Raw genomic sequence first — 26,851 nt, 5'->3', positions numbered from 1 at the left:
GCTGAGATCTCCCTTTTTTTCTCTGCTAATCCTACCCTCTCCTCCCTGATCCTTTGCTGCCCCCTTGGGGGTATCCGGCAGTACTGCAGCACCAGCTTGCGAGCTCCCGGACTCCAGTCCAATCAACAGGAAGTTAACCGGAAACAGCTGCAGCAAAATCAGAGCCTGTTCACGGTAGTTGCCTTACTGCTTGGTTATTAGTGCAGTGGTGCTGGAAAGCCTGTGGCACATACACAACCTACCCTAATAATCAAGTGTCAAGAATCTAATGGAACCGGCGCTGTGGCTCACTAGGCTAATCCTCCACCTGCGACGCCGGCACATCAGGTTCTAGTCCCGGTCGGGTTGTCAGATTCTGTCCCGGTTGCCCCTCTTCCAGGCCAGCTCTCTGCTGTGGCCCAGGAAGGCAGTGGAGGATGGCCCAGGTGCTTGGGCCCTGCACCCACATGGGAGACCAGGAGAAGCACCTGGCTTCTGGCTTCTGGCTTCTGGCTTCTGGCTTCGGATCAGCGCAGTGCGCCGGCCGAAGCACGCCAGCCGCAGTGGCCATTGGAGGGTGAACCAACAGAAAAGGAAGACCTTTCTCTCTCTGTCTCTCCCTCTCACTGTCCACTCTGCCTGTCAAAAAAAAAAAAAAAAAGGAATCTAATGGAGGGCGGGCCTTTGGTGCAGTGATTTAGACGTCTTTTGGGACACCCTGCATTCCACGTCCCATGTCGTAGTGCCTGCACTGGAGTCCCTACTCTGCTTCTGACTTCAGCTTCCTGCTAACGAGCACCCTAGGAGGCCACAGGCAGTTGGACAATTACTTGGCTCAAGACCTGGAGTCTCTAGCACCCATGTGGAAGACCCATACTTGAAATCCTGGCTTCAGTCTGTCCAGCCCTGACTGTTGTGAAAAGGGGTGGAACATCTCTCTCTGTCTCTTTGCCTTTCAAATAGATAAAAATAAAAATTATTAAAGGAATAGCATTTTAAAAAATGAATCTAGTGGTAAATTTGAAGTAAGGAACTACAACTTGGTGGCATTTGATTGGGAATTAAGATTTTTCTTAATTATGCAAAACTTCAGAACTAAAACACATTTGAGTCTTCTCCAGTTTGGGGTCCCCACGCCCTAGCAGAGCCATCCTTGGGATCATTTTCTGCATCGTTCACTGCTTCCCATGGAATTAGCCAGAGTCTGCTCCGGCCATCCCATCAAAACAAGCCAGCACTCCACCTCGTCCCACTGGCCCTTCCTCCCCTTTACCAAGGATGTGAAACCCAAGTGACCTCTTTACCCACTCTTAAAATCTCTCATTTATTGTATTCCCTCTTTCTTTAGTTCTTATTTCTGAAAACTAAGCCCTAGGTGACAGGAGTGCTCAGTCGCTGAATGAATGCCAGCCAGAGCGACAGAAATTACAAAGCCATGAAAAAATTTTGGCTTGGAAAAACATTTAGTGACCCAGGAAAGGGTTGATGAAATAGTGGGGAAGACAGTGGAGATACAATTCAGTTTCCTTAATATGCCTGCAACTGTATAAAACCATGCACCTGCATCAGCTGATGAAGGCAGAGACAGCACCGCCTTAGCAGGAAGGCTCTCTGTGGCTGGGGTTTACCAGCTTTTCAAGACTTTCCTGTACTCCCAAATTTTTGACAAGAAAGCTGTGTGTTCAATGATTTAAATGCAAATCAATATTCAGATTTAGAACTACCACTTCCCTGGATTATCCCCCTCTAATTGCTGTTGAGAGTTAACACCAATAGTGGAACGGATTTCTGTTAATAGCCATGGATTAGGGGTCACAGATCTTCAGACATAAATTTTCAGGTCATATGTGAAAGCCATGCATAATGAATAAATCTGGGATGTGATTACTTGCTGCAACCAGCAGAGTGACTATGCTTATGACCCCGATATGGGATTCTCTGTTATCCCATGAGCTTAAGCACTACAGGCAATTCTGATTTTTTTTTTTTTTAGTACTATTTTTAAAGATTTAGTTATTTGAAAGGCAGAGTATAAGAGAGCGTGCGCACACACTTCTATTCATTGGTTCACTCTCCAAATGGCCATAACAACCGGAGCTGGGCCAGGCTGAAGCCTGGCCCCATGGGGGTGGCAAGGGCCAAAGCACTTGGGCCATCTTCTGCTGCCTTCCCTGGCACGTTAGCAGGGAGCTGGATCAGAGCAGAGCAGCCAGGAACCAAACTGGCACTCCAGTATGAGATGCTGGCATCACAAGTGGTGTCTTAACCTGCTGTGCCTCAACATCAGCTCTGCAATTTTGATTTTTAAAAAGTGTTCAGTAGAGGCCGGTGCCGCGGCTCACTAGGCTAATCCTCCGCTTGCGGCGCCGGCACCCCGGGTTCTAGTCCTGGTCAGGGTGCCAGATTCTGTCCTGGTTGCTCCTCTTCCAGTCCAGCTCTCTGCTGTGGCCCAGGAGTGCACTCGCATGGGAGACCAGGAGGAAGCACCTGGCTCCTGGCTTTGGATCAGCGCGGTGCGCCGGCCGCAACGCACCGGCCGTAGTGGCCACTTGTGGGTTGAACCAACGGAAAAAGGAAGATCTTTCTCTCTGTCTCTCTCTCTCTCTCTCTCACTGTCTAACTCTGCCTGTCCAAAAAAAAAAAAAAAAAAAAAAAAAAGTGTTCAGTAGAAATCTCTGTTGGAGAGATTTTAAAGATGTGTCCCATAGACATATACATGGATGCACAAACACTCATCTTACCTTGCTTCCTTTCCATACAATAATGCCAGGTGCCCAGCACAGGTGTGCAGGAGTGAATTGCCTGTACTCTATCATGGTGGGCTGGGCTTCTGTGAGTCACTTCACTCTGCCCAGAAGTCCCCTTGTAGCTGGGAGCTCCCTCCAGACCCGTCGTTCAGGACACCCCGGCTTGCCGGAAGGCAGGCATTAATGTTCTGGCTGTATCCCTGTGGTTTTCATGCCCCATTCTCCCACAGCCGCAATCATCACTTCAACTTCTGGTTCTGTTCCGTGTCCTACTGAACAGCAAGTGTCTGTGCTGGTGCGTTCATGCCTGCCGAGTGGGCATCGGGGGCACTGAGACCACCGAGAACAGCCTACAGGGGTTCAGGGACCCTGTTATTTATTTATTTGTTTAGTTTTATTTTTTATTTCTTTAAGAAAATATTTATTTTTTGAAAGGCAGAGGGGCCGGCACTGTGGTGTAGCAGGTGAAGCCGCCGCCTGTGGTGCTGGCATCCCTTATGGGTGCTGATTGAGTCCCATTAGAAACTCCTGGCTCCTGGATTCAGATGGCCATTGTGGCCATTTGGGGAGTGAACCAGTGGAAGGAAGACCTCTCTCTCTGTCTCTGCCTCTGCCTCTCTGTGACTCTGACTTTCAAATAAGAAAGAATACAAAAAGAAAGGCAGAGTTACAAAGGCAGCGGGGGGGGGGGGGTCTTCCATCCGCTGGTTTACTCCCTAAATGATGGCAAAGGCCGGAGCTGCGCCGATCTGAAGCCAGGAGCCTGGAGTTTCTGCTGGGTCTCCCACACAGGTGCAGCAACTCAAGGACCTGGGCCATCTTCCACTGTGTTCCCAGGCCACAGCAGGGAGCTGGATCAGAAGTGGAGCAGCTGGGACTCGAACCGGTGACTATATGGGATGGCAGTACTGCAGGCAGTGGCTTTACCCACTATGCCATGGGGCCAGCCCCTGTTATTTAAATTAAATGTTAAATAAAGGGTATTTTTGGAAATTTCTGAAAATAATTCAATGGCTTTAAAATAATTTGTAACATACCTTTCACGCTGAAACTTTAAAAACCAAATAAAAAAAGTCAGTGTTCCCTCAAGCATACACAAGTTACACAAACGATGATTCTCTCCCATGCTCACCACTGCTTCTCTCTGTAGATCCGCATTCTTGCATTCCTCAGTCCTACGTGGTAGCACGTGGCTGCCCCACTCCTGGGAGTACATGTTACAGGGTCACCCTCTAAGCAGCCAACTTGTCTTTCTGAAGAGAATCGGATTGGCCCAGCTTAGGTCAGTGTGAAGTCTGGTGGTCATGGCTACTGGAAGCCCCCACCATAGGATGGGGACAAGTCTTAGAATCATTGTGAGCAAGGGAGACCCTCCAAATTCATCAATATTAAAAGGGTTCAGGGATGGCACTGTGGTGTAACAGGTAAAGCCGCTGCTTGAAGGGCCAGCATCCCATATGGACACTGGTTCAAGTCCCAGCTGCTCCACTTCTGATCCAGCTCCTTACTAATTAGGAAAGCAGCAGCAGATGGCTCAAGTCCTTGGGCCCTTACACCCATGTGGCAGACCCTGATGAAGCTCCTGGATCCTGGCTTTTGCCCCAGCCATTGCAGCCATCCTGGAAATGAACCAGCAGATGAAAGATTTCCATTTTTCTCTGTATCTCCCTCCCTCTCTGTAACTGTGCCTTTCAAATAAATGTAATAAGTCTTTAAAAAAAAAAAAGGAATTCAAGAACCTCCCCATCAACAAACTTTAATCCAGAACACACATACATAATACCCTCTTATTCCTAGGGGTATGTTCTAAGACCTAGCCCCACCAGTGGATGTCTGAAACCATGGGCACCATTGAACTCTATATACACTATATTTTTTCCTACAAATGTACACCAATGATGAATTCATAGATTAGGCACAATGAGATATTAAAACAGTAACTAAGTGTAAATAATAAAATAGAACAATTAATATATTGTAATAAAAGTTATTTGAATATGCTCTCTCAAAATATCTCATTACACTTTTACCTCTGCATTTACAGGAAGTACCGTACACATTCTCTTCAGCATATCCAAATGGCCAACACTACTACTCCTCCACTTTGGGGCCATTATTCACTATCTAAGGCTTACTTAAGCACAAGCCCTGTGATACTGTCATGATAGATCTGATAACCCAGGTGGCTGCTAAGTGACCAGAGGGTGGAGAGTGTACACAGCTGGACAGAGGCATGATTCATGTCCCAAGTGAGAAAAGGCAGGATAGCAATAGATTTCATCATTCTACTCAAAATACACAATTCATTTATTTCTGGAATTTTTAATATTTTGAGACCACAGTAGATGGAGGGTAATGAAATTGTGGGAAGTAAAACCACAGATAAATGGGGACTTACTGTAACTTATATTTTGCTTTTCTAAAGACTTATTTATTTGAAAGACAGAGTTAAAGAGAGAGAGAGAGACAGAGTGAGATCTTCCAACTGCTGGTTCACTCCCCAAATGGCCACAATGGCCGGAGCTAGACCAATTCAAACCCAGGAGCCAAGAGCTTCTGGGTCTCCCAAGTGGGTGGCAGGGAACCAAAGACTTGGGTCATCTGCTGCTGCTTTCCCAGGTACATTAATAGGGAGCTGGATCAGAAGTAGAGCAGCTGGGACTCATACCAGGCTTTAACTGCTATGCTACCACACCTGCCCCTGTAACTTATATTTTGTAACACACGCCATCTTATCAACATGAGCTGATCTAAAAAATGCTAATACAGGATTTGAGAGGAATATGTGACTTACTAAAACGTGATTATTAATGAAAAACCCAGAGATTTGAATCTAAGTTTTCAGACATGAATCTAGCCCTAAATGTGTTATACTTCCTAAGGCCTGATCATGTAAACAAAGAAGAAACAAACAATTGCCAAACTCAGAAAAATATCTTTAGAAATTCTTACAGTTTCAGAAAAAGATTTTGCTCTACACAGTTTGGTTTATTCAATTAAAAAATTTCCGATTCTTGATTCTGTTACATACAAAATTATGCATGGAAAAAACCAGGTCAAAAGTGGTGCTAGGATTTGAGCATAAGATGAGGGTTTACAGTAAAAGCTAATTTTTATATTATTTATTGGGCTACTTTAAACTCTATTGAAATAGTACATTTCTTTAGCCATTCTAAATTCCATAAAGAATGTGTTTCTGTAGCTATTATATTTTGTTAATTTGTATATAACTGCATTTTTCTTTTCTTTTCAAAGTAATTTTACTATAATAAGTAATACATGCTGATTGTAATAAATTCTTGCCATCTGTAAGACATACACAGGTATAATCTCTTGCCCTCAATCATACTCTCCTCTCCAGAAGCGCTAATCTGACATCTTAGTATATGTTTTCTTCCAAAAAGCTAGGTGCATTTCTGAACAAAAAGCTGTGATATGATTTTATGATTTTTTTTTTTAGAAATTCATCCATTATATTTTTGGGTCCTGGCATAGTTTTCAATTGCTAAAAAACTATTTTGAAGTTACTCAATTTTATTTATGTCTGATTTACTTTTCAGTAAGTAGATATAGCTTTTCGAAAATGTAGTCAATTCCCCAACTTTTATGTCGCTCTTCAAATGCATCAACCTTCTCAAGACAATGAATCTTGCATTTTGTATCTGAAAGAAGAAGAAAGTATATCAAAACCAGGCACGATGGAGAGTGACGGCACAGGTTCTGCTAGAAACACTTCCAGTGTGTCCTGAAGACTTGGCTCATATTTTTACTAAAAATAAGGAAATGCTAAGGGAAAATTTCCTGAATTCTAAATTGTATAATCCCTAAGAGCAAACGTACATATACCATCTTTCTAGACATTTCAGTGTCTTTAACATAAAAAATAGAATTAAAAAAGTAATAGAGACTGCATCCTCTTCTAGGATAAAACAGTCTTGCATAAGAGTCTTCTACATATACTTTTAGATCTGAATTCTCTACACTTCTAGACACTAATAGTTCACTAACAGCTCAAAGCAGTTAGCTGTCAGCTTGATTTGAAGAGTCAAGCACAAGTCCATAACTCACCAAACAACATTTTAATTTCGGCATCAGGAACATAAAATGGTGGGCCTAGGGAGAAGAGAAATGTGAAAAATTATTTCTGTAGATCTTTCCATTCTAAAGAGAAAGAAATTCTCAGGGCCCGCCTCCTGGCTTATTTCCAATGCCCTAAGCGTCCTCATTCTGTGAACAATCGAATGATGCAAACAGAGGAAGAGGTGGCACGTTCTGACTCTTCTTTTGTGCATCTCATCCCGAGGAAGTAAACTGCTTACCGAGGGGAAGGCAATGCTAGGGACATGGAATCAGAGAAGGGCAAACGCCTTTGAGGTTTTCTTCATGTTCTGGGGTCTTCCTTTCTGGGCCCCCCGCCCTCACCCAGATTCTGACCATGGGATCCTTGCCTCTGCCTGGCAGCACATAGCAGAGCAACACTCCTCCCCCACACAGGGCGGCTGTTTGCTTCCCACAGGCCTCCGGTTCATGAATGGAATGTAAATGAGATCAGTGAGCCCACTGCTGCCTCCATTAATTTCTGGTTCCATCCGATTGTCTCAGACCTAATTAGGGACACCAGGTTTTGCCTTTTAATGGGTTTTTAAGACCTGATGTATTCAAATAGAAAAATGTACCAGCATGAGTAAATATTTATCAAACAGCGCACTTTAAAATAAGCTCAATTAAAAATATTTTAAGGGAGATTCTTACAAACTAAAAGTCTACGTATTTGGCTTTCATTGCTCCCTGAAAAGAAGTGTCATTGTCCAGAAAGTGAATGAGCAAGGTTTAGTTTCAGTGTTCAAGGGCATCAAGAACCAGTGACTAGAAGATCTTTCTCTTCTCTGTCTGTCTCTCTCTGCCACTCTGCCTTTCAAATCAATCAATCAATCTTTGGATCCAAATGAAACCATCCTTTTTATAGATTCCAAGGAGTTATAACAGAAATGTTACAAGGTTTCAGAAATTATAAAATTCAGAGTACCTTAAAGATTTCCTGCTAACACCCTGTCACCCATGTTACTTCCCCCGATCTCTTGAGGGTGAAATTGTGCGTGTGCATTAGCACTGCCCCTGGTGCTGTGCCTGTATAAAAACTGCAGCCAGAGTTCTACCCAGGGTCGAGCACTCATGAGATTTTTCTATTCGAACCATGCTTTCCCCTCTTCTACAGTTATGAATGACAAACAAAACTGAAAAGAACATTAAAAACATGTACAAGGTTCTCATTAGCCAAGAGTACAATTCTCTCCATGTGTACAAACACTAGGCTTCCTATGAGATACATTAGAAAAGAACAGTTATCTGTGTCATAGAATTAAATCGGGAAACCAGGCAACTAGAAAGAGAAACAGACAAAAGCAGAACTTTACCTGCGTGTTTAGTTGGGTCGTAAGAAAGCACAGCCAGGAGGTAGTGGAACCCTTCCTTCAGCAGGGACAACATGACATCTGCATAGCTGGAAAAAACCCAGAACACACGAGGCTGTGTGTTACACTGCTCTACGCAGGCAGGGGCTGGAGGGGAGCAGACACAGGCAGCAAGCTCGTATTTACTTGCATTGACCTTACTGAGTTTGATTCTAACAACCACATGAACTACGCTGCGAAATGGCATGGATGGGGAGAGGCGTTCAGACCATAAAACATCACACAAGGTGGAGAAAGGCCCCTTCAGCCTGCTGTGGCAGTCAGCGCCTGGAGACCTTGGCCATGAAGTTCCTGAATGACTGGGCCACTTCTGTGTGCTCAAGGACAGGGCTCCCACCCTCCCAGGCACCTGCTGAAGGCGAAGCTGTCAGGGCTCTGGCCCCGCACATGGACCGGGCAGGTTTGCTGTGGGGCCTGGGTGGCTGGGACCTCTCCAGAGGCACCTGGAGGAAAGGCACATCACAGTCCCTTTCCTCTATGTGGTAGGAGACAGTCTAACATAGTAGGAAGTTGGAAGTTCTACAAGTGTGGTAGAAGCCACTGGAGCTGGTGGGAGCATCCCATGAGAGTTGCCTTGGAGAACAGGTGGCACCACTTCCCAGCCACATCTGCTTCCTAGTGACTGCCTGACCCTAACGGGACCTGTTAGCAGAGAGGCCAAGAGTCGAGGCTGGGCCTGGATCTGGACGAGGAGTCACACTAAGCAAATGACTCCACTTGGAAATGTAATTAAGAGAGCACGGAGTGGTCGCCGGTTAGCTTGTGCACTGTGGGGTTAGCTTGTGCGCTGTGGGGTTAGCTTGTGCGCTGTGGGGTGGCTGGGGCTGCGAAGGCTGAGGGGGGGAGCAAGGCAGATATGTGTGAATGGAGGTGGAGTAGGAGTAGGAACCTGAGGGTGGGAGTGAGGCCATGAGAGACAGACGGAGAAGGCTCACAGCCCCCCGCCAAGGCAGCAGGCCTGGCCCCTGGCTCCCCAGTTTCCACAGAGCCTGGTTGTGCAGGGTTCTGTGAAAATGAGGGGAGGGCTGAACAGTGCCGCTGAGTTCAAACCCCAGATCCTGCACTTACCACTACGTGAGCTCTACAAATTCTTAACCTCTCTGTCTCTGTTCCCTCATCTGTGAAATGGGGATGAGACCGGGACCCACGTCGCAGGCAGCTGAGAGAACTTGCTCAGCGAACACGAACGCAGTGCCTAGAATGCTGCCGGCTACGTGGTCAGCACTCAGGGTTGGCCGCTGCGATGCCCTTTTGCTTTGTAACACAAATCTCCCAGCTAAGAGAACTCTCTCTTTGGGTGAGTGGACCAGCCAAGCACAGCAAACTTCTGAGCACAAACCTTTCCCTTTCAACTCAGTCTGACAAAGAGGGAGGAAGACATTTGCTGTCTGGCTGGTTTGGCCATGTTTCCTAGGACCCACAGATTTGCTCTTCTTGGAGTGTGGACCTTCTGCGTCCACCAGTCTCAAAAAATTCAGAAAAATGAGAAAGGCGAAGCCGCTGATTTGTCATGCAAGAGTCACAGTAGAAAACACACCAGTCCTTGACAATGCGCAATCTAAAGAAAAGCTGGCAGCGAGACAAGGCGCCCTTTCAGGGATAGATGCTGGGCACCAGGACAGAGATAAAGCTCCTCACTTCTGTTGGTTCAGAATAAGTAGCTATCCTGTAACAAAGGTGTGCTCGGGGCTGTGATCTCTCTCTCTCTCTCTCTCTCTCTCTCTCTCTCTCTCTCTGCTCAGGGCTGTGATCTCTCTCTCTCTCTGTCACACACACACACACACACACACACACGGCCGAGAGAGAGAGAGAGAGAGAGAGAGAGAGAGAGCAACTAGGGAAGGCACAGAGTCTAGGGCCAAGCCATTCCCTGAATACAAGTTCCAGAAGGGGCCTTACTACTTTTGGTTAACCAGGAGAGAAATGGCCACTTAGCTTGTCTTTGTACCTAAGGCAGGAGCATGTGTTTTGGCACAGCGAGTTTAACTGCAGCTTGTGGTGCTCACATCCCATATCTGAGTGCTGCTACTCTGCTAATGGCCTGAGAAGGCAGTGAGGATGGCCCAAATTCTTGGGACCCCACCACCCATGTGGGAGGTCCAGATGGAGTTCCAAGCTCCTGGCTTTGGGTGGGCCTAGACCTGGCTGTTGCAGTCATTTGGGGAGTGAACCAGTGGATGGAAGATCTCTGTCTGTCTCTCTTTCACTTTCTCTATCTCTTTCTGTCACTCTGCCTTTCAAATAATAAATAAATATATTTTTAAAAAATCTAAGGGGCCAGCATTGTGGAACACCAGGTTAAGCTACTGCTTGTGACACTGGCATCCCATATGAGCACAGGTTCAAGTCCCAGCTGGTTCCACTTCTGATCCAGCTCCCTGCTAATGGCCTGGGAAAGCAGCAGAAGATGGCCCAAGTGCTTGGGCTCCTGCTATCCACATGGGAGACCCAGCTGAAGTTCCTGGCTCCTGGCTTTGGTCTAGTGCACCCCAGGCAGTTGCAGCCACTTGGGGAATGAACCAGCAGATGGAAGATCTCTCTCTCCTCCTCCTCCTCTTCTCTCCCTCTCCCCCTCTCCTCCTCCCTCTAACTCTGCCTTTCAAATAAAATATATCTTTAAAAAAAAATCTAATGGGAGGGGAAGTGGTGTGGCTTGGCAAGAAATAATGTATTTCCTTGCTCCAAGGCTGATCTGTTTCCATGCACTTATTCGATAAATACGTACCATGCTCAACTTTATGCTAAACGTACTCCACATTAGATGTTAGGCAAACAGCTAAACACCATCAACACCATCTGCACCTGGTGATGTCCAGGCTCACCCTGCTGCCTTGTGGATTTTACCACTCAGGCCAAAGCCTCCAATGAGATTAGCCTCAAAGAGGTGGATGAACACCTACAGACTTAGACAACTGGATTTAGTGCACAAATGTGCACAGAATTGATGCAGGACACTGATGCTCCCTGAGAAGTGCCATGCAGTCAGTGGAAATATGAAAATGACAAAGGCAAATGCCAGGGATGGTGTGTTCAGTTATTTCTTCCACAACTGACACAGGACATATCCAGAACATCACAGAAGCATCGTAACTACTTGTTGAATAATTGAATGAAAGTATAATAGGACTGAAGTGATCATTAAAGGGGCCAGTATATAACAGAAGACAGTTGGTCTCTGTGGGAATGATGACTTTAAGCATATGAGGAAGAAGAAGGTTCAAGAAAAGGGATAAAGGAAGAGTGGAGACAGAAAGAGGACAGACAGGAGCATGAACTACCATCAAAGGAACACACAGGGTAAGAAGATGTGGCATGGTCTAATTTAAGATTAGGTTTGGTAACAAGCATTCCTCATGGAATAATTTTTTAAAAAATAAAAATTCCACTTCACTAATGTGCATTGTGATCTTTTTGAGCAGGTGTTAGTCCGTATAACAATGTTGATACTCATACACTATAGCTGAGCAGGGACGTCAGGGGTATAACTTGAGTGGGGATGTACGTAGCTATGATCACATTTTTCTCAGTATGTGTTCTGATCGTTTCAATTCATTTTGTAATAAGACTAGGGATGATAAGGATGGTTACCAAAGATGTCAACAGCACGTGTTCTGACAGTCATAGCTGGTATTTACAGGGTTCTCCACAGTTAACAAGCTGATCTGCATACAGAAGCGTACCTCACAAGTTCATGGAAACGGAATGAACAGATTTGGTTATTTTGGTGTAAACATTTTATATCTCTGCACTTGAAGGGGTTCTTCACAAAGTCCATGAAACATGTACCACAAAAAGATTCTGCATGAATTTCCAAACTTTTTTGCACCAAAATAAACTTACATTTTTAAAGTTCCACTTTTCCATGAACTTTCTGAAGTACCTGTGTATACCATTTCTTTTGATTCCCACAATGCTTTGAGGCAGCCTAATGCAGCGACCAGGAGCATGGACTGTGAAGCCAAACTCTGAGGTTTGGATCTCAGCTCTGCCAGGCACTAACGCTTAATCTGATCGTCGCATCCTCATAGCATCCACCTCACAGGATCGTGAGTTGATCAAGCGTGTTAATTCTGTCTGAAACATAGTAAACAATGCCTGACAAATGGAAGTGTTAGCTGGTCACGTTAGTAAAGGTTGTGATGATGGCGTCAGTAGAAATATTCCCGTTGTGCAGAAGAGGAAATGGAGGTTTAGAGAAGTTGAGAGCCTTGAACAAGTAACACAGCTTGGAAGTGACAGAGCCACGAGCCTGTTGATAGATAAATCCTACACTTTTCAGACAAATCTGGTCTTAGTCTTTTAATTCCAGATGCAATAAGCTATTGGAACTTAGAACCGGTAAATCTCAAACAACAAAATCTAGCCACAGCCTAGCTAATTTTCTGAAACCCAGAAAAAGAACACATACTAAATTATGAAGGCTTAAAAAGAAAAGAAAAACCAATATAATGAAACCAAGTCACTTACCGTTTTCGATCGCTTGGATTAACAGCCACTAATGCTCCTCTATCCCAAATTCTGTCAAATTTCCCGATATTTAGTCTACCACAAGGAAAAAGAAATGAAGCATTTTATGTATGAAAATTCGAAATTTTTAACAAAATGCACAGTGTTTTCCGTGGCACATGCAAGTATTTCACCAAATGGTAAGGAATGGGAGTCTCATGTCTGTTTCTCTGTTTGGAGTCTACAAGGTTGGGGGCCCCCCAGCTCCTGAGATGTTTAGGAGCCTGTGGCCGCAGTCTTTTCATTCAGTTACAACTGGGGCTCAAGAAGGAAGAACAAGGAACAGTGTGTGACAACCTATGGGAGGTGCGATCGTGCCTTCCTTCGCACCTTGTCATTCATTTGTGTTACCTGCCTTGGGTCATAATAATGTTTTCTGCAGTTTGGGAGCCGTCCAAGGACAAACTTACTAAGTGTGCAGCTGTCTGGGCTGTGATAAAAATAACTGCAGAACCAAGACTCAAATCACGTCCTTGTGGATGCTGCACAAATGGATGGGAGTGGTGAGCCCCCCCGCCCCCCTCCCCCCCCCCCAAGCCCCAGCACTGAGTAGCAAACATTCGTGCCTGTAAAAGTGCAAACATAGTACACAGTCCTACCTGGGAAGATCAAAAATGCTGCAACAGTACAATGAGATATTCCCCGCAGAACTCTGGAATGAAACCACGAAAAAAAAATTGCTTTCTGCCTAATTGGGAGGTACATGAATGGTCAAGGAAAGAAAAGAAAGTCCAAGCAAAACAAGGGTGGCAGGAGAAAATGCAAATTGAATATAATTAAAAATAAAACATTTTATTGCATGTTAATGGTACTTTTTTTTTTTTAAACCTGTTTGGGATTCTTTTGGGTCAACTCTAAAAAGAAAACCAAAAGGGAAACCTTGAGGATCACTGAGCTATTACTCATTTCAGAGCTCATTAAAATTCTGGCAGTGCTTACTTGAGCAAGAATCCTGCCATACTCATTCTGCTGAAGATAAATCTGCAAGTCAATCAATTACCAGGTAGGTGGACAGAATGGTCCAGTATTTTAAGATAGGAAAAATGCAGTTACGCTGACTTCCTCCTTTTCTCTCAACCATTCAAGCATTGATTTACTGAGCACCTAGTGTACAGGACACTGACCCTGACCTCTAGATAATGGATGTGAATTGCACACAGTCTCTGACCACAGTGGGGACAGCCTGGAGGGCACAGAGAAACATCCCAACAGGGAACGGCCTGTTCTGTTTCTGTGTCTGAACCTGCCTGGGAACATCAGCGAAGCCTGAACAAGAGGCGACTGACATTATAGTGGGGGAAAGGGGGCACGCTGTAGAGGGATTAACACAACATGGACTTGAGCAGTCTGGGAGCTGGGGCTGATAGCGGCAGGCAGGATGGGGAGGTGCATCGAGACAGGAGACTGCTGGATTTTGCCCTAACATGTGTTGCCAGCGCAGGTTTATAAGCAGATGAGAGAAGGTCACTGAAGTACTATGAGGGTGAGCCCAGGGCGGAAAGGGCTGGAGGCAGGGAAAACGCCTGTGAAGCTCCACTGTGGCCGCTGACTGCAACCACTGTGCACTGATGCTGGGTTCCCCTCTAAACGTTCATGGGAAATGAACTGCAAATTTTCTTTTTGAAACCCATGTATACAGGAGTCATCATCAAGTTCATAGAAATGCATATCATTAAAAAACTATGCATGAATTTCCAAATGCTTTTGCATAAAGTTAAAAACACTAATTAATTCCATTTTCCATGAACTTTTGAAAGTACTTGTATGTACACATCTCTTTAGCTAGCTAGCTAACACATATCATCTATATTTTAAGTTCAACCTACTGATACATAAAATGTTCAGGTCAATTTGTATGATCAGGAGAAGTCAACTGAAACTTATATTGCAAACTCCATTACGTAGGCCGAGGAAACCTATTTTGTGGGAGTATGGAAACAACGATTAACTCAAACCAAAACAGACCTTAAACACTTTGGCTCCAGGAACTTCAGTGATTGGTTCTTCCGAGTAAGAAAGATTCTGCTCCGAGAAAAATTCCAGTATCCCAAGTTCACTGATTTCTACACCAACTACGCTGTGTCCTCGGTCTGCAAACCTGCATAAAACCACATTTTACACTTAAATTTTATTTCAAATACAGTCCTAAATAAAGGAGAATAATCTAGTAAACATTATTTTCCTGAATTTTAAGGAATTTTTATAAATTCAGGTTCACAAGTTTCATAGGACATGTAAGAAAATGGATCTCTTTTTTTTCTTTTTCAAAGATTTATTTCTTTATTTGAATAGCAGAGAGATGGGTGGCAGGGGTGGCTAGGTGGAGAGAGTGAAAGAGGTACTTCCCATCTGTTAGTTCACTTCCCGAATGGCTGCAACAGCTGGGGCTGGGCCAGACTCAAGCCAGGGGCCTGAAACTCTATTTGGGTCTCACACGGGGTTGCAAGGGCCCAAGTACTTGAGCCATTTTCTGCCACCTTCCTAAGCACGTAAGCAGGGAGCTGCATCTGAAGCAGAGCAGCCAGGACTTGAATCTGCATTATAATATGGGATGATGGCATCATAAGTGGCAGCTTAACCTACTGTACTGCAATGCCAGCTCCAATCTATATGCTCTCAAATCTCATGTTAGATGGAACTCTGGGAAATTGATTTTTTTTTTTTTTGACAGGCAGAGTGGACAGTGAGAGAGAGAGAGACAGAGAGAAAGGTCTTCCTTTGCCGTTGGTTCACCCTCCAATGGCTGCCGCGGCCGGCACACTGCGGCCAGCGCACCGCGATGATCCAAAGGCAGGAGCCAGGTGCTTCTCCTGGTCTCCCATGGGGTGCAGGGCCGAAGGACTTGGGCCATCCTCCACTGCACTCCCGGGCCACAGCAGAGAGCTGGACTGGAAGAGGAGCAACCAGGACAGAACCAGCGCCCCAACTGGGACTAGAACCCAGGGAGCAGGCACCACAGGCGGAGGATTAGCCTAGTGAACTGTGGTGCTGGCCAGAAAATTTATTTTTATGACCTCAACAAGAAACTAAAAATTTGTAAAATTATACCTTAAAACAGTGATTTAATACAAATGAATTGGACTAGAAGAAATGCTTTTCAATTTCCCTCTAAAACTTTGCTGTCCAGTACAGCAACCATTAACTACGCTGCTTACTGAGAACCCGAGATATGGACAACTGACTGAGGATCTGAATTTTACATTTTATTTGGTTTATCTTTAAGTAGCCACAGCCAGACACCTATTTCACCTATTTTTTATTACCTTAGGCAAATAAGTAATATTTTCCCCCAATACGCTTTGTAATTACAGAATTCAGCCACTGGATCTAGGCTGAAGAGAAGTCAGTGTCAGTCCCACAAGCACCTAAGCACAGTGATGATCTGATGTCAAATCACATAAAAGGCTGGCTACTTCTGCTATAATGCAATACACGCCTTCCTAAAAATCACCACAGTGCATGAAAGGCTTACGCAATAAAAATACAAGGCCAGTAAGGAGAATGGAGGTTAGGGCACAACATGAAAATTCTCTGTCAGTGCCATATTAAAAAGAAAAAATGACAGAAACCTAACTATAATAAGTTTACATCTGTTAAATGGATGAGAAATATAAATATTACAGATGCGGTACTTTAACTTGAAAAAAACCTGAAGTTTGCTTGTAGAAGTGGGTGTTGAAAGGGCTGCAATTTCCGAAGTGATGGAAGGAGGGAATCAAATGGGGGTTTTAACACCAGCCGTGAACAGGAGTGCCCCACAGTACCAGGTAAACTGAGGCAGCTGGGAGCTGTCTGAAGTGTGTGCATTCTATCTGTACACAGCTCAGCAGAGTGTAGTTTTCTGCTTTCATGACATTTCTTGCAGATAAAATCATGCATAAGAAAATATGAAATTCAAATCATGCTCACATTGTTCCCTATGAACCCAGTTAGAACAAAAATCACATTTTCTTTTCTTTTCTTTTCTTTCTTTTTTTTTTTTTTTTTGACAGGCAGAGTGGATAGTGAGAGAGATAGAGACAGAGAGAAAGGTCTTCCTTTTTGCCGTTGGTTCACCCTCCAATGGCTGCTGCGGCCGGTGCACCGCGCTGATCCGAAGGCAGGAGCCAGGTGCTTCTCCTGGTCTCCCATGGGGTGCAGGGCCCAAGCACTTGGGCCATCCTCCACTGCCTTCCCGGGCCACAGCAGAGAGCTGGCCTGGAAGAGGGGCAACTGGGATAGAATCCGGCACCCCAACTGGGACTAGAACCCGGTGTGCCGGTGCCACAAGGCGGAGGATTAGCCTGTTGAGCCACGGCGCTGGCCAAAAATCACATTTTCAAAACCAGAGTAGGACTGACTGTACCTATTATCTATTTAAGAATACATACTCTTGGTGAGCACATTATGAAAGATCAGTGGCTCTAAAGTGGAACGTATTAATAACTAACTTGCCTTTTGCATTACCTAGAAATCTGTGAGCTTACATAGAACGAATTTTTTTTTTATTCTCCACTGTTTGAAGTTACAAAATGTTCACAAAAAAGTTATCCAGATTGGCTGCAATATGTTTTTGTTTCCCAGTCAACAAATGGAAAGACAAAGCATAATCTACTATAGCCTGGCATGAAAACAAAACAACCAAGAAAACATAAATATCTTAAACCATTTCATTGTAACCTCTTTTTTTTTTTAAAGTTTATTATTATTTTTGTTTATTTGAAAGACAGAGTTACACAGAGAGATAGAGACAGAGAGAGATGGCTTGAGCCATCTTCTGCTTTCCCAGGCCTTAGCAGAGAGCTGGATCAGAAGTGGAGCAGCCGGGTCTCGAACTGGCGCCCATATGGGATGCCAGCACTTCAGGTCAGGACATTAACCCGCTGCTCCTCAGCGCCGGCCTCTCATTGTAACCTCTTTTGATCAGAATATTTATTCACATCTGATATTTGTACAGAAGTCAATGCATAGGTTAGTTACATAAATAAAAAATCCTCTGCTTTAACAACTTATAAGCAATTACAGTTGCTCAGTTCTAAGATTTTTATTACAAATGGCTTTAGATGTAAAATATTCAACAATTGCACTTAACTGGCCATTTCATCCTATCATTTTCGTAATGTCACTGAAATCTCTGCTGGAATTGAACTGCTACCATTTATGATGGTTCCATAACACAATCTGTTTACAGAGTTAATAATTTTCTTGTAGGTGATTTCCAAAGTAACCCTCTTTCTTAGTTCAGTGAGTTGGTGAAGACATAGGTCTAATAGTATTTAAACGTTCCCAATTTTATGGCCATATATGCATCTTAAGCCATACTAGTCATTCAGCAAATTCTCTCGGCTACAAATTGAGGGAGCATGGGTTGCAAAAATTCCATCTCTGATTAAAATATTCATATAGGCAACAGAGTATTTTTATGTTACTATATCTTGCATTTATTAACCTTTTCTTTTTTTTAATTTTTATTTATTTTATTTATTTATTTATTTTTTTGACAGGCAGAGTGGACAGTGAGAGAGAGAGAGAGACAGAGAGAAAGGTCTTCCTTTGCCGTTGGTTCACCCTCCAATGGCCGCCACAGTAGCGCGCTGCGGCCGGCGCACCGCGCTGTTCCGATGGCAGGAGCCAGGTGCTTCTCCTGGTCTCCCATGGGGTGCAGAGCCCAAACACTTGGGCCATCCTCCACTGCACTCCCTGGCCACAGCAGAGAGCTGGCCTGGAAGAGGGGCAACCGGGACAGGATCGGTGCCCCGACCGGGACTAGAACCCGGTGTGCCGGCGCCGCAAGGCGGAGGATTAGCCTGTTGAGCCACGGCGCCGGCCTATTAACCTTTTCTATATGTCCTTTTTTTCTAGCTTAATGGCCAAAGTTGTCAACATTCAACGTTTACAAATGAATGCATGTCTTGGCAGGTATGACTATGACTACATTTTATGATTGTAATAGAATTCTGATAGAAAAGGATTTCCAGGTTTGTGCCTTTTGGGTAACCCATAGTAACAGTGGCTTGTTGATTGACGTGAATTCTCTTTGTAGAGAATTACAAGGAATACTTGCTTCATCGCTTGTTTTGTAACAGTGATTCATGGCAACAAAAACTCCCATGTTCTCAAAGTGGGAGGAGAAGACAGAGTAGAACTGTGTGTGAACTTTTCTGTCTGCCTGCGTTCCAAATGTTCTAGCAGGCTTGGGGAACCTTTTTTTTGACAAGGGACACTTGGATATTAATAACATCTCTTGTGGGCTACACAAAATAATCAACTTAAATATTAGCCTGCTATATAGATGTATTGAATTTCTAGTCCTGCCTGTGGTTGCCTTGGCAGGGCCAGACTGAATGATTTCGTGAGCCATACATTCCCCACCCCTGAAAAGTTACTTTAGCTAAATTCCCAAACCACCTCCAGGAGCTAAACCATGCACAAAGAGGTAGATGTAAGAGGGAAGGCTGGTTTTTCTCCCTCTTTGATTCCAAACTAAGTCTTTTTCTTTGAAATGCTACTTAGTAAGATGAGTCTTGTCTGTTTCTACTTGGTTGCTTACTATTTGAAAATATTATTTATAATTATTAGAACCATCACTGATATATATATATATATATATATATAAAGAAATTCACATTTTCTGTGAATGGAATTGTTAAATCTACATTCAGATAAATATTCATTCAAGGAGTCATCAAGCAATAGAGTGTGTTAATGCTTATCTGCTCATACCATTTCATCTCGACTGCTTTTCCACAAAGAGGAAAAAACACCCTCAGTCCACTCTCGCCTTTCAGAAAAGCATCCAGATGCTTCTTTAATAGCCTGGGAAGAAAAAAAAAGATTTTGCTTGTTTTTCGAATTGGCCCAATGCAAACAGGCCAGGAATACAATTATATGATACTAAGTATTTTTCATGCAATATTTTACTTAATATTCTCCAAGACCTTAACAAAAGTAGGCGCCTCAATTATTAAAATCACCAATTTCAATACGAAAAATACCAACGTGAAGTAACTTGCTCAGTCACACAGCTAGTTAGTGGTGAATCTGACTTACACCTGGGGCTTTCCTGATTAGTAATGAAAAAAAAAAAAAATAGGGGCCAGTGCTGTGGCACAGTAGGCTAAGCCTCTGCCCATGGTGCCGGTATCCTACATGGGCACTGGTTCCTGTTTTGGCTGCTCCTCTTCCAATCCAGCTCTTTGCTAATGGCCTGGAAAGGCAGTGGAAGATGGCCCAAGTCCTTGGGCCCCTGCACCCGCGTGGGAGACCCAGAAGAAGCTCTTGGCTTCTGGTTTCGGAATGGCTTGCTCCAGCTGTTGTGGACATTTGGGGAGTGAACCAGCAGATGGAAGACCTTTCTCTCTGTTTCTCCCTCTCTCTGCAACTCAACTCTCAAATAAATAATAAGCTTTTTCCTTATGAGACTGGAAAATATTAATTTCTCTTTCTTTTTTAAAAGATTTATTTATTTATTTCAAAGTCAGAGTTACAGAGAGAGAGGGAGAAACAGAGAGACCTTCCATCCACTGGTTCACTTCCCAAGTGGCTGCAATGGGCAGGGCTAAACCGGAAGTTTCATCTGGGTCTCCCTGATGGGTAGCAGGAGCCTAAGCACTTAGGCCATCTTCCACTGGTTTTCCTAGGCCATTTGCATGGAGCTGGATCAGAAGTAGAACAGCTGAGACATGAATTGGCACCCCATATGAGATGCCACTGTCACAGGTGGTGGCTTTACCCACTACACCACAACAGAAAATATTTTACTCCAGAAAATATTAATTTTATCTATCTATCTATCTACCTACCTACCTACCTCTTTCTTGCTATTTTATTTTTTATTTTATTTTTGGTGATGTGGTGTGGAAGCCTAAGGACCCAAAAACTTTTTAATGTTCTTTTAATGGAAAATTCTCTAAATGTACTCAGATCTCAGAAATAGTTTTGAAAAGCTTAGATCTCAGAGTTAATTCACTCTGAAGAAATGTGGCATTTCTAAGGCCATCCACAGGACGGCAAAAACCCATACAACACTTAGGCGATGATGCCCCAGCTACCGCTCAGCACTGGGCAAATGTAAAGATGATGATTAAAAGGAGTTGCCACCTCCCAGGGAGCTGGGATGTTTGCCTGGAACCGGGAACATGTGGAGTAAGCACATTGTGCAGCACTGGCCCCATGCTTTATGCTGCTACCAGGCCCCCTATCACTAATACGTTGCTCACCGTCCTAGCTCCCTGATTAATTCCTCTCAGCTTCTCTTCTCCATATATGGATGTTACTTTAACAGCTGAACACATCGAAGTCAGAACACCACCACTCTGAATATAAAGAGCTGTAAGCATACACACTGCTTCAGCCGGCTGTGTGAATAACATAACATGCATGACCAATACATAGATGCTACAGGGAATTAGAAAACATATAAATCATAAATTTAATAGGCCATCAATTTTAAGTCATACCATCATTTATACATGGTGGGAAGAGAAAACAAAAACACTTCCAGTAAATTATGACATGTCATTGATGCATTTTGATTTTAGAGATGCTATGACACGAAAAGATAAGAATGTATATCTTGAAATCAGTCAGGTAATGTGTACCGACATTGTTACTTCTATTTCAGTCAGTTTCTGATGGAGCATTTCTCTGGAATTTACCAAACATTCTTACTTGTGTCCTTGCTCTTGATGAAAGCCAATTTTGCGGCTCACCCACTTGTCTTGCCATTCTTCCAGAGTTAGTACTCGGTTTTTTTGTACCTCGGTGTCAGGGTACTCTTTAATATCAAGTACAGTCCTTGCATCATCCATAGTTCTGTAGACACTTTTATCTCACAGGCAGATGTCTCCAATGCCTTAAAGGAAAATATTTGCAATGTGGTCACTTAAAGACACTGCAATTCTATCTATCAACTAAATGAAAACTTATTATCCTAGCATTATGGCTTTAAAAAATTTCAACACCCAATAAAAGGCTCTACAAAAGTTATTTTTCACTGAGTCTGGTGTTAAAAGTATATCTTTTCTTACACATTAGGAAAGATCTTCAAATAAATCAAATTAAAACATTTGTGTAAAAGGGCTTGATTTAGAGAGCAGGGGACTAAAAATAAACAAGTATTTCACATTGTGTAACTTCTGTAAGCTTATAATTGTTTCTAGTGTGTTACTTTTTTTTTTTTTTTAGACAGGCAGAGTGGACAGTGAGAGAGAGACAGAGAGAAAGGTCTTCCTTTTTGCCGTTGGTTCACCCTCCAATGGCCGCCACAGTAGCGCGCTGCGGCCGGTGCACCGTGCTGATCCGATGGCAGGAGCCAGGTGCTTCTCCTGGTCTCCCATGGGGTGCAGTGCCCAAGGACTTGGGCCATCCTCCACTGCACTCCCTGGCCATAGCAGAGAGCTGGCCTGGAAGAGGGGCAACCAGGACAGGATCGGTGCCCCGACCGGGACTAGAACCCGGTGTGCCGACGCCGCAAGGCGGAGGATTAGCCTAGTGAGCCACGGCGCCAGCTCTAGTGTGTTACTTTAAAATGTTTTAAAAATTTCCTTTTTATTTTTATTTGTTGTAATGTATATAATTTAAACAGTTCAACAGATCTGTTATAAAATACTAATCCCCATTCTCAACAATAGGCAACCACCTTTAACTCTTTCAGCTAAGTCTTGAAATGTACCTCTAAATGTCAAATTAGCATACTTATTTTGCATCTTCTTGGTTTTTCATTTCTAGATAATATCTATAGAAAATAAGCATGTACTCTTTTAACTTCTAAATACACACCCACACACACGCACACATACACACGCACACATACATCTCAGATTTTGTAGCCTCCAATATAGTCATACCATACTTTTATTAAATATTTAGGGTACATATTATTTTTTTAAAGATTTATTTCTTTGAAAGGCAAAGTTACAGAGAGGGAGGTAGAGACAAAAGAGAGAGATCCTCCATCAGCTGGTTCACTCCCCAGATGGCTGCAGGCCGAAACCAGGAGCCAAAGGCTTCATCCAGGTTTCCCGCAAGGGTTCAGGGGCCCAGGCACTTAGGTCATCCTCTGCTGCTTTCCCAGCTGCATTAGCAGGGAGCTGGATCAGAAGTGGAGCAGTTGGGACTTGAACCAGCACTCATACGGGATGTTGGCATTGCAGGCAGTGGCTTAACCTTTAATGCCACAGCACTGACTCCTGGAGTACACATTATTATGGTGAGATAAATGCTATTCATAGCCAGCGCTGTGGCTTAACAGGCTAATCCTCTGCCTAGTGGTGCCGGCACACCGGGTTCTAGTCCCAGTTGGGGCGCCGGATTCTGTCCTGGTTGCCCCTCTTCCAGGCCAGCTCTCTGCTGTGGCCCGGGAAGGCAGTGGAGGATGGCCCAAGTGCTTGGGCCCTGCCCCCGCGTGGGAGACCAGGATAAGCACCTGGCTCCTGCCTTCAGATCAGCACGGTGGGCCGGCCGCGGCGGCCATTGGAGGGTGAACCAACGGCAAAGGAAGACCTTTCTCTCTGACTCTCTCTCTCACTGTCCACTCTGCCTGTCAAAAAAAAAAAAAATGCTATTCATAGCTAAGCCACATGGTATTCTACGATTAGTTTTCCTTCTCCATGCAACTTTTAAATTCTGTAATTAATAACCTTCTTGCTTTCTCATTTATAAATTTTTCATAAACTTGTTGCTAATTCAACTCTTACCTCCACCAATGGGCCCAATCCCTGTGAAGATACTCTCTTATTGTGCCAGCCACATAAATAAAAATCTTTAAACAAAACAAAAATCCTCCCATCCTTGATTGATAGCTTTGCTTAGTATAGAATTCTTGATTAGAAATCATTTTCCCTTGTAATTTTGAAGGAATTTCTCCATTGTCTTCTAGCTTCCAGAGTTACTGTTTAAGTTCAGACGTGCTGATCCTAATATTTTCCACGTGGCTTTTCTTTGCTTCTACTGTTTGTAATTTCACAATTCTATAGTCTGTTTTCATCCACTTGGTCAAGCCTTTTAAATCTGGATAATTCCAGGGGTCGGTGCTGTGGCGTAGCAGGTTAAGCTGCCACCTGCAGTACCAGCATCCCATATGGGCGCCAGTTCAAGTCCCGACTGCTCCACTTCTGATCCAGCTCTCTGCTATGGCCTGGGAAAGCAGTAGAAGATAGTCTAAGTCCTTGGGCCCCTGCACCACATGGGAGACCTGGAAGAAGCTCCTGGCTCCTGGCTTTGGATCGGCCCAGTTCTGGCTGCTGCAGCCATTTGGGGAGTGAACCAGAGGATGGAAGATCTCTCTCTTTCTCTGCCTCTGCCTCTCTGTAACTCTGCCTTTTAAATAGATAATTTTTTTTTTTTTTTTTTGCCAGGCAGAGTGGATAGTGAGGGAGAGAGATAGAGAGAAAGGTCTTCCTTTTTGCCGTTGGTTCACCCTCCAATGGCCGCCGCGGCTGGCGCAACGCGCTGATCCGAAGGCAGGAGCCAGGTGCTTCTCCTGGTCTCCCATGCGGGTGCAGGGCCCAAAGACTTGGGCCATCCTCCACTGCCTTCCCGGGCCACAGCAGAGGGCTGGCCTGGAAGAGGGGCAACCGGGATAGAATCCGGCGCCCCGACCGGGACTAGAACCTGGTGTGCCGGCGCCGCAAGGCGGAGGATTAGCCTGTTAAGCCACGGCGCCGGCCTGATAAATCTTTTTTTAAAAAATATGGATAATTCTGAAAAAATTCTTGACTCATTCAGCCAATAATGTAAGTCCCTCCATGTTTGTTTTGTTTCTGTTTCTCTTCATGGGAGCTTCATTACTTGTCTGTAGAACCTCTTGACTGGTTATTGTAAATTTCTCACCTTTTCTATTTTCCAACTCTTCATCTTTTTGCCCTACTTTCTGACAGATTACCTTAGTTTTTAACCTTAATTTTCAGGAGCTCCTTTTTGTTCTCAGGTGCTCTATTTAAATAGCATTCTCTTACTTCGTGGATTTAATATTCTCTGATTTGTCTGTATGATCTAATACAAGCCGCCTTTTCTGTTGGCTTGTTCTGGTCTCTCTCTTTCAAAGTAGAGGCACTCTGCACAGGCTCAGCAACTTTTGTTGCCTGTCATCCTTGAGAGCAGGTTGGAACAAAAGCTGATTAAATGCTCAAGAATGCAGGTGGGGTTTACTGCCTATAAGGGTCACTACAGGATGATGTGAATGGATTTCATTTGGAAAACCAGATGTCATTCCCTTTATTTTCTTTGGGCTGGTCAGGCTTTGCATAGAGAGTTCTTACAATTCTTGTTCCAAGGATTATGTCTTTGGGGCCATGGTTCTACACCCACATGAGAAAGGGACAGGAGTGGGGGAGGGTCACATCCAGTCGATGTTCAATGAATCCCCATATTTTCAGTATGGTGCTTCCTGTCCACATTGTATAGTGCATCTTTCCAGTTCAGAGACTTTGTTTTACTCTCTCCAGGGAAGCATTCCCCCAAAGCCTACTGCTGTAGCAAGGGACAGCCGCCTGGTTGCAAGAAGCTGACAAACACCTGGAGATTAAGCCTTTTCTGAACCATAATTTCAAGCAATCCTCTTGGTTTCAACCTCACCCTTCCACCTATGGGAGTTACCTGGTACTGTTAATTCCTGAGTACTTGGGCATTATATACTGTAAATAGGGTTGCTCACTGGCTTTTCAGATTGCTGGTTTAGCATTCAGCTTTCTTTTTATTTTATTTTATTTTTATTTTTATTTTTGACAGGCAGAGTGGACAGTGAGAGAGAGAGACAGAGAGAAAGGTCTTCCTTTTGCCGTTGGTTCACCCTCCAATGGCCGCCGCGGTAGGCGCGCTGCGGCCAGCGCACCGCGCTGTTCCGATGGCAGGAGCCAGGTGCTTCTCCTGGTCTCCCATGGGGTGCAGGGCCCAAGCACTTGGGCCATCCTCCACTGCACTCCCTGGCCACAGCAGAGAGCTGGCCTGGAAGAGGGGCAACCGGGACAGGATCGGTGCCCCGACCGGGACTAGAACCCGGTGTGCCGGCGCCGCAAGGCGGAGGATTAGCCTACTGAGCCGCGGCGCCGGCCAGCATTCAGCTTTCTTAAGTTTGCAAAATCTTTTAGAGTTGTTCATCTGCTTTCCAGATTCAAAAATCTTATTGCTTGCATCTCCTCGCCCATCCCCCTTATCTTAGTGGTGTATGCCTTAAAAAACTCTATTATCGATGACATTTCAGAAGGAAGCAAAAGTAGATATGTGAATTCAGTATCTCTTTTTATACCATAAGCTTATGTTTCCAAATAGTTTTCTCATAACTTCATTTTTGCATGTGAAAATGCACACAAAGGGAACTGAGGAAAAAACATGTAAACATAACAGCAGATCTGACTGCTGCCTGTCCTCATCAATATCACGAACAGAACCTTTTCCCTTCTCAGCTGTTGTCACCGCTTCTCTATGTGCACTCCACTGACAACTGCCTACATCATTTCTGGAGAAAGAACAGTTTTTTTTTTTTTATAATACAATAAAAGTGCCAATGACAAGAATCATAACAGGTACATTTCGCAATAATGCCCACTCATACATGTTAATTTCAGATGTGCACCTTACGTCGCCCAAGTCCACAGGCTGGTCTGGCCTCCTCCCCTCCCCTTTCCAAAGAAACAGTTTCGGCTCCAGCCTCGGTGGTAACTTTCCTGGGGCGGAACAGTGACTTTCCCTGGAGAGCGCGCTTTCTGCACCTGCACACCCCTACTGGCCGCGCGCGCTCTGCCCCCGCCCCAGGGCACGGCTCACTATTCCCGAGAGCCCCTCTTTTCTTAACCATCACAGCAAGGCTTTGGGGTCCCAGGAACGTCACTCTCTGCCCAACCCCCTTACTCCCAGTCCCGGCTTCTGCTCCCTGAACCCGACGTCAGGGAGACCATCCCACTCCGGGGATGGCGTCCCGGGCCTGCCCACGCCTCGCGAGCCGCCCCTCCTCACCGCTCACACGAGGGTCCCAGGAGACCGCCCGCACAGTCGCCGGCTTCTGCCCACTGCCCAGCGCTGACCTCTGCCGCACCGGCCCAGGCGGCATGGCCCCGCCCCCGGAGCCCGGGCCCCGCCCCCGGAGCCGGGCCCCGCCCACTCGCCCAGCTCTCCGGGTTTTGCGCAGCGGCGGAAATGGCGGGGGCGGGGCGAGCGCCGCGGCGCCGGCGA

The 26,851-nt window shown here is 44.8% G+C and overlaps 1 protein-coding gene across 1 annotated transcript; it reads right to left on the bottom strand.

The window, feature by feature from the left end:
- Positions 1-4,804: 4,804 nt before the first annotated feature.
- On the bottom strand, positions 4,805-26,730 carry TPMT (thiopurine S-methyltransferase). The gene is made up of 9 exons (XM_062187368.1): positions 26,636-26,730; positions 21,353-21,536; positions 19,406-19,498; positions 14,669-14,801; positions 13,303-13,355; positions 12,665-12,739; positions 8,141-8,226; positions 6,795-6,839; positions 4,805-6,388 (listed from the first exon to the last, which is right to left on the bottom strand). Exons 2-9 carry the CDS (start codon positions 21,490-21,492, stop codon positions 6,276-6,278), a joined length of 738 nt encoding a protein of 245 aa, XP_062043352.1. The 5' UTR covers positions 21,493-21,536; positions 26,636-26,730; the 3' UTR covers positions 4,805-6,275.
- Positions 26,731-26,851: the final 121 nt, after the last annotated feature.

The sequence above is a fragment of the Lepus europaeus genome, chromosome 3 (genome assembly GCF_033115175.1).
Source record: "Lepus europaeus isolate LE1 chromosome 3, mLepTim1.pri, whole genome shotgun sequence".
Taxonomy (NCBI): Eukaryota; Metazoa; Chordata; class Mammalia; order Lagomorpha; family Leporidae; genus Lepus; species Lepus europaeus.
Note: the sequence above shows the minus strand (reverse complement) of the source record. Positions and strands in the feature narration are given on the sequence as shown.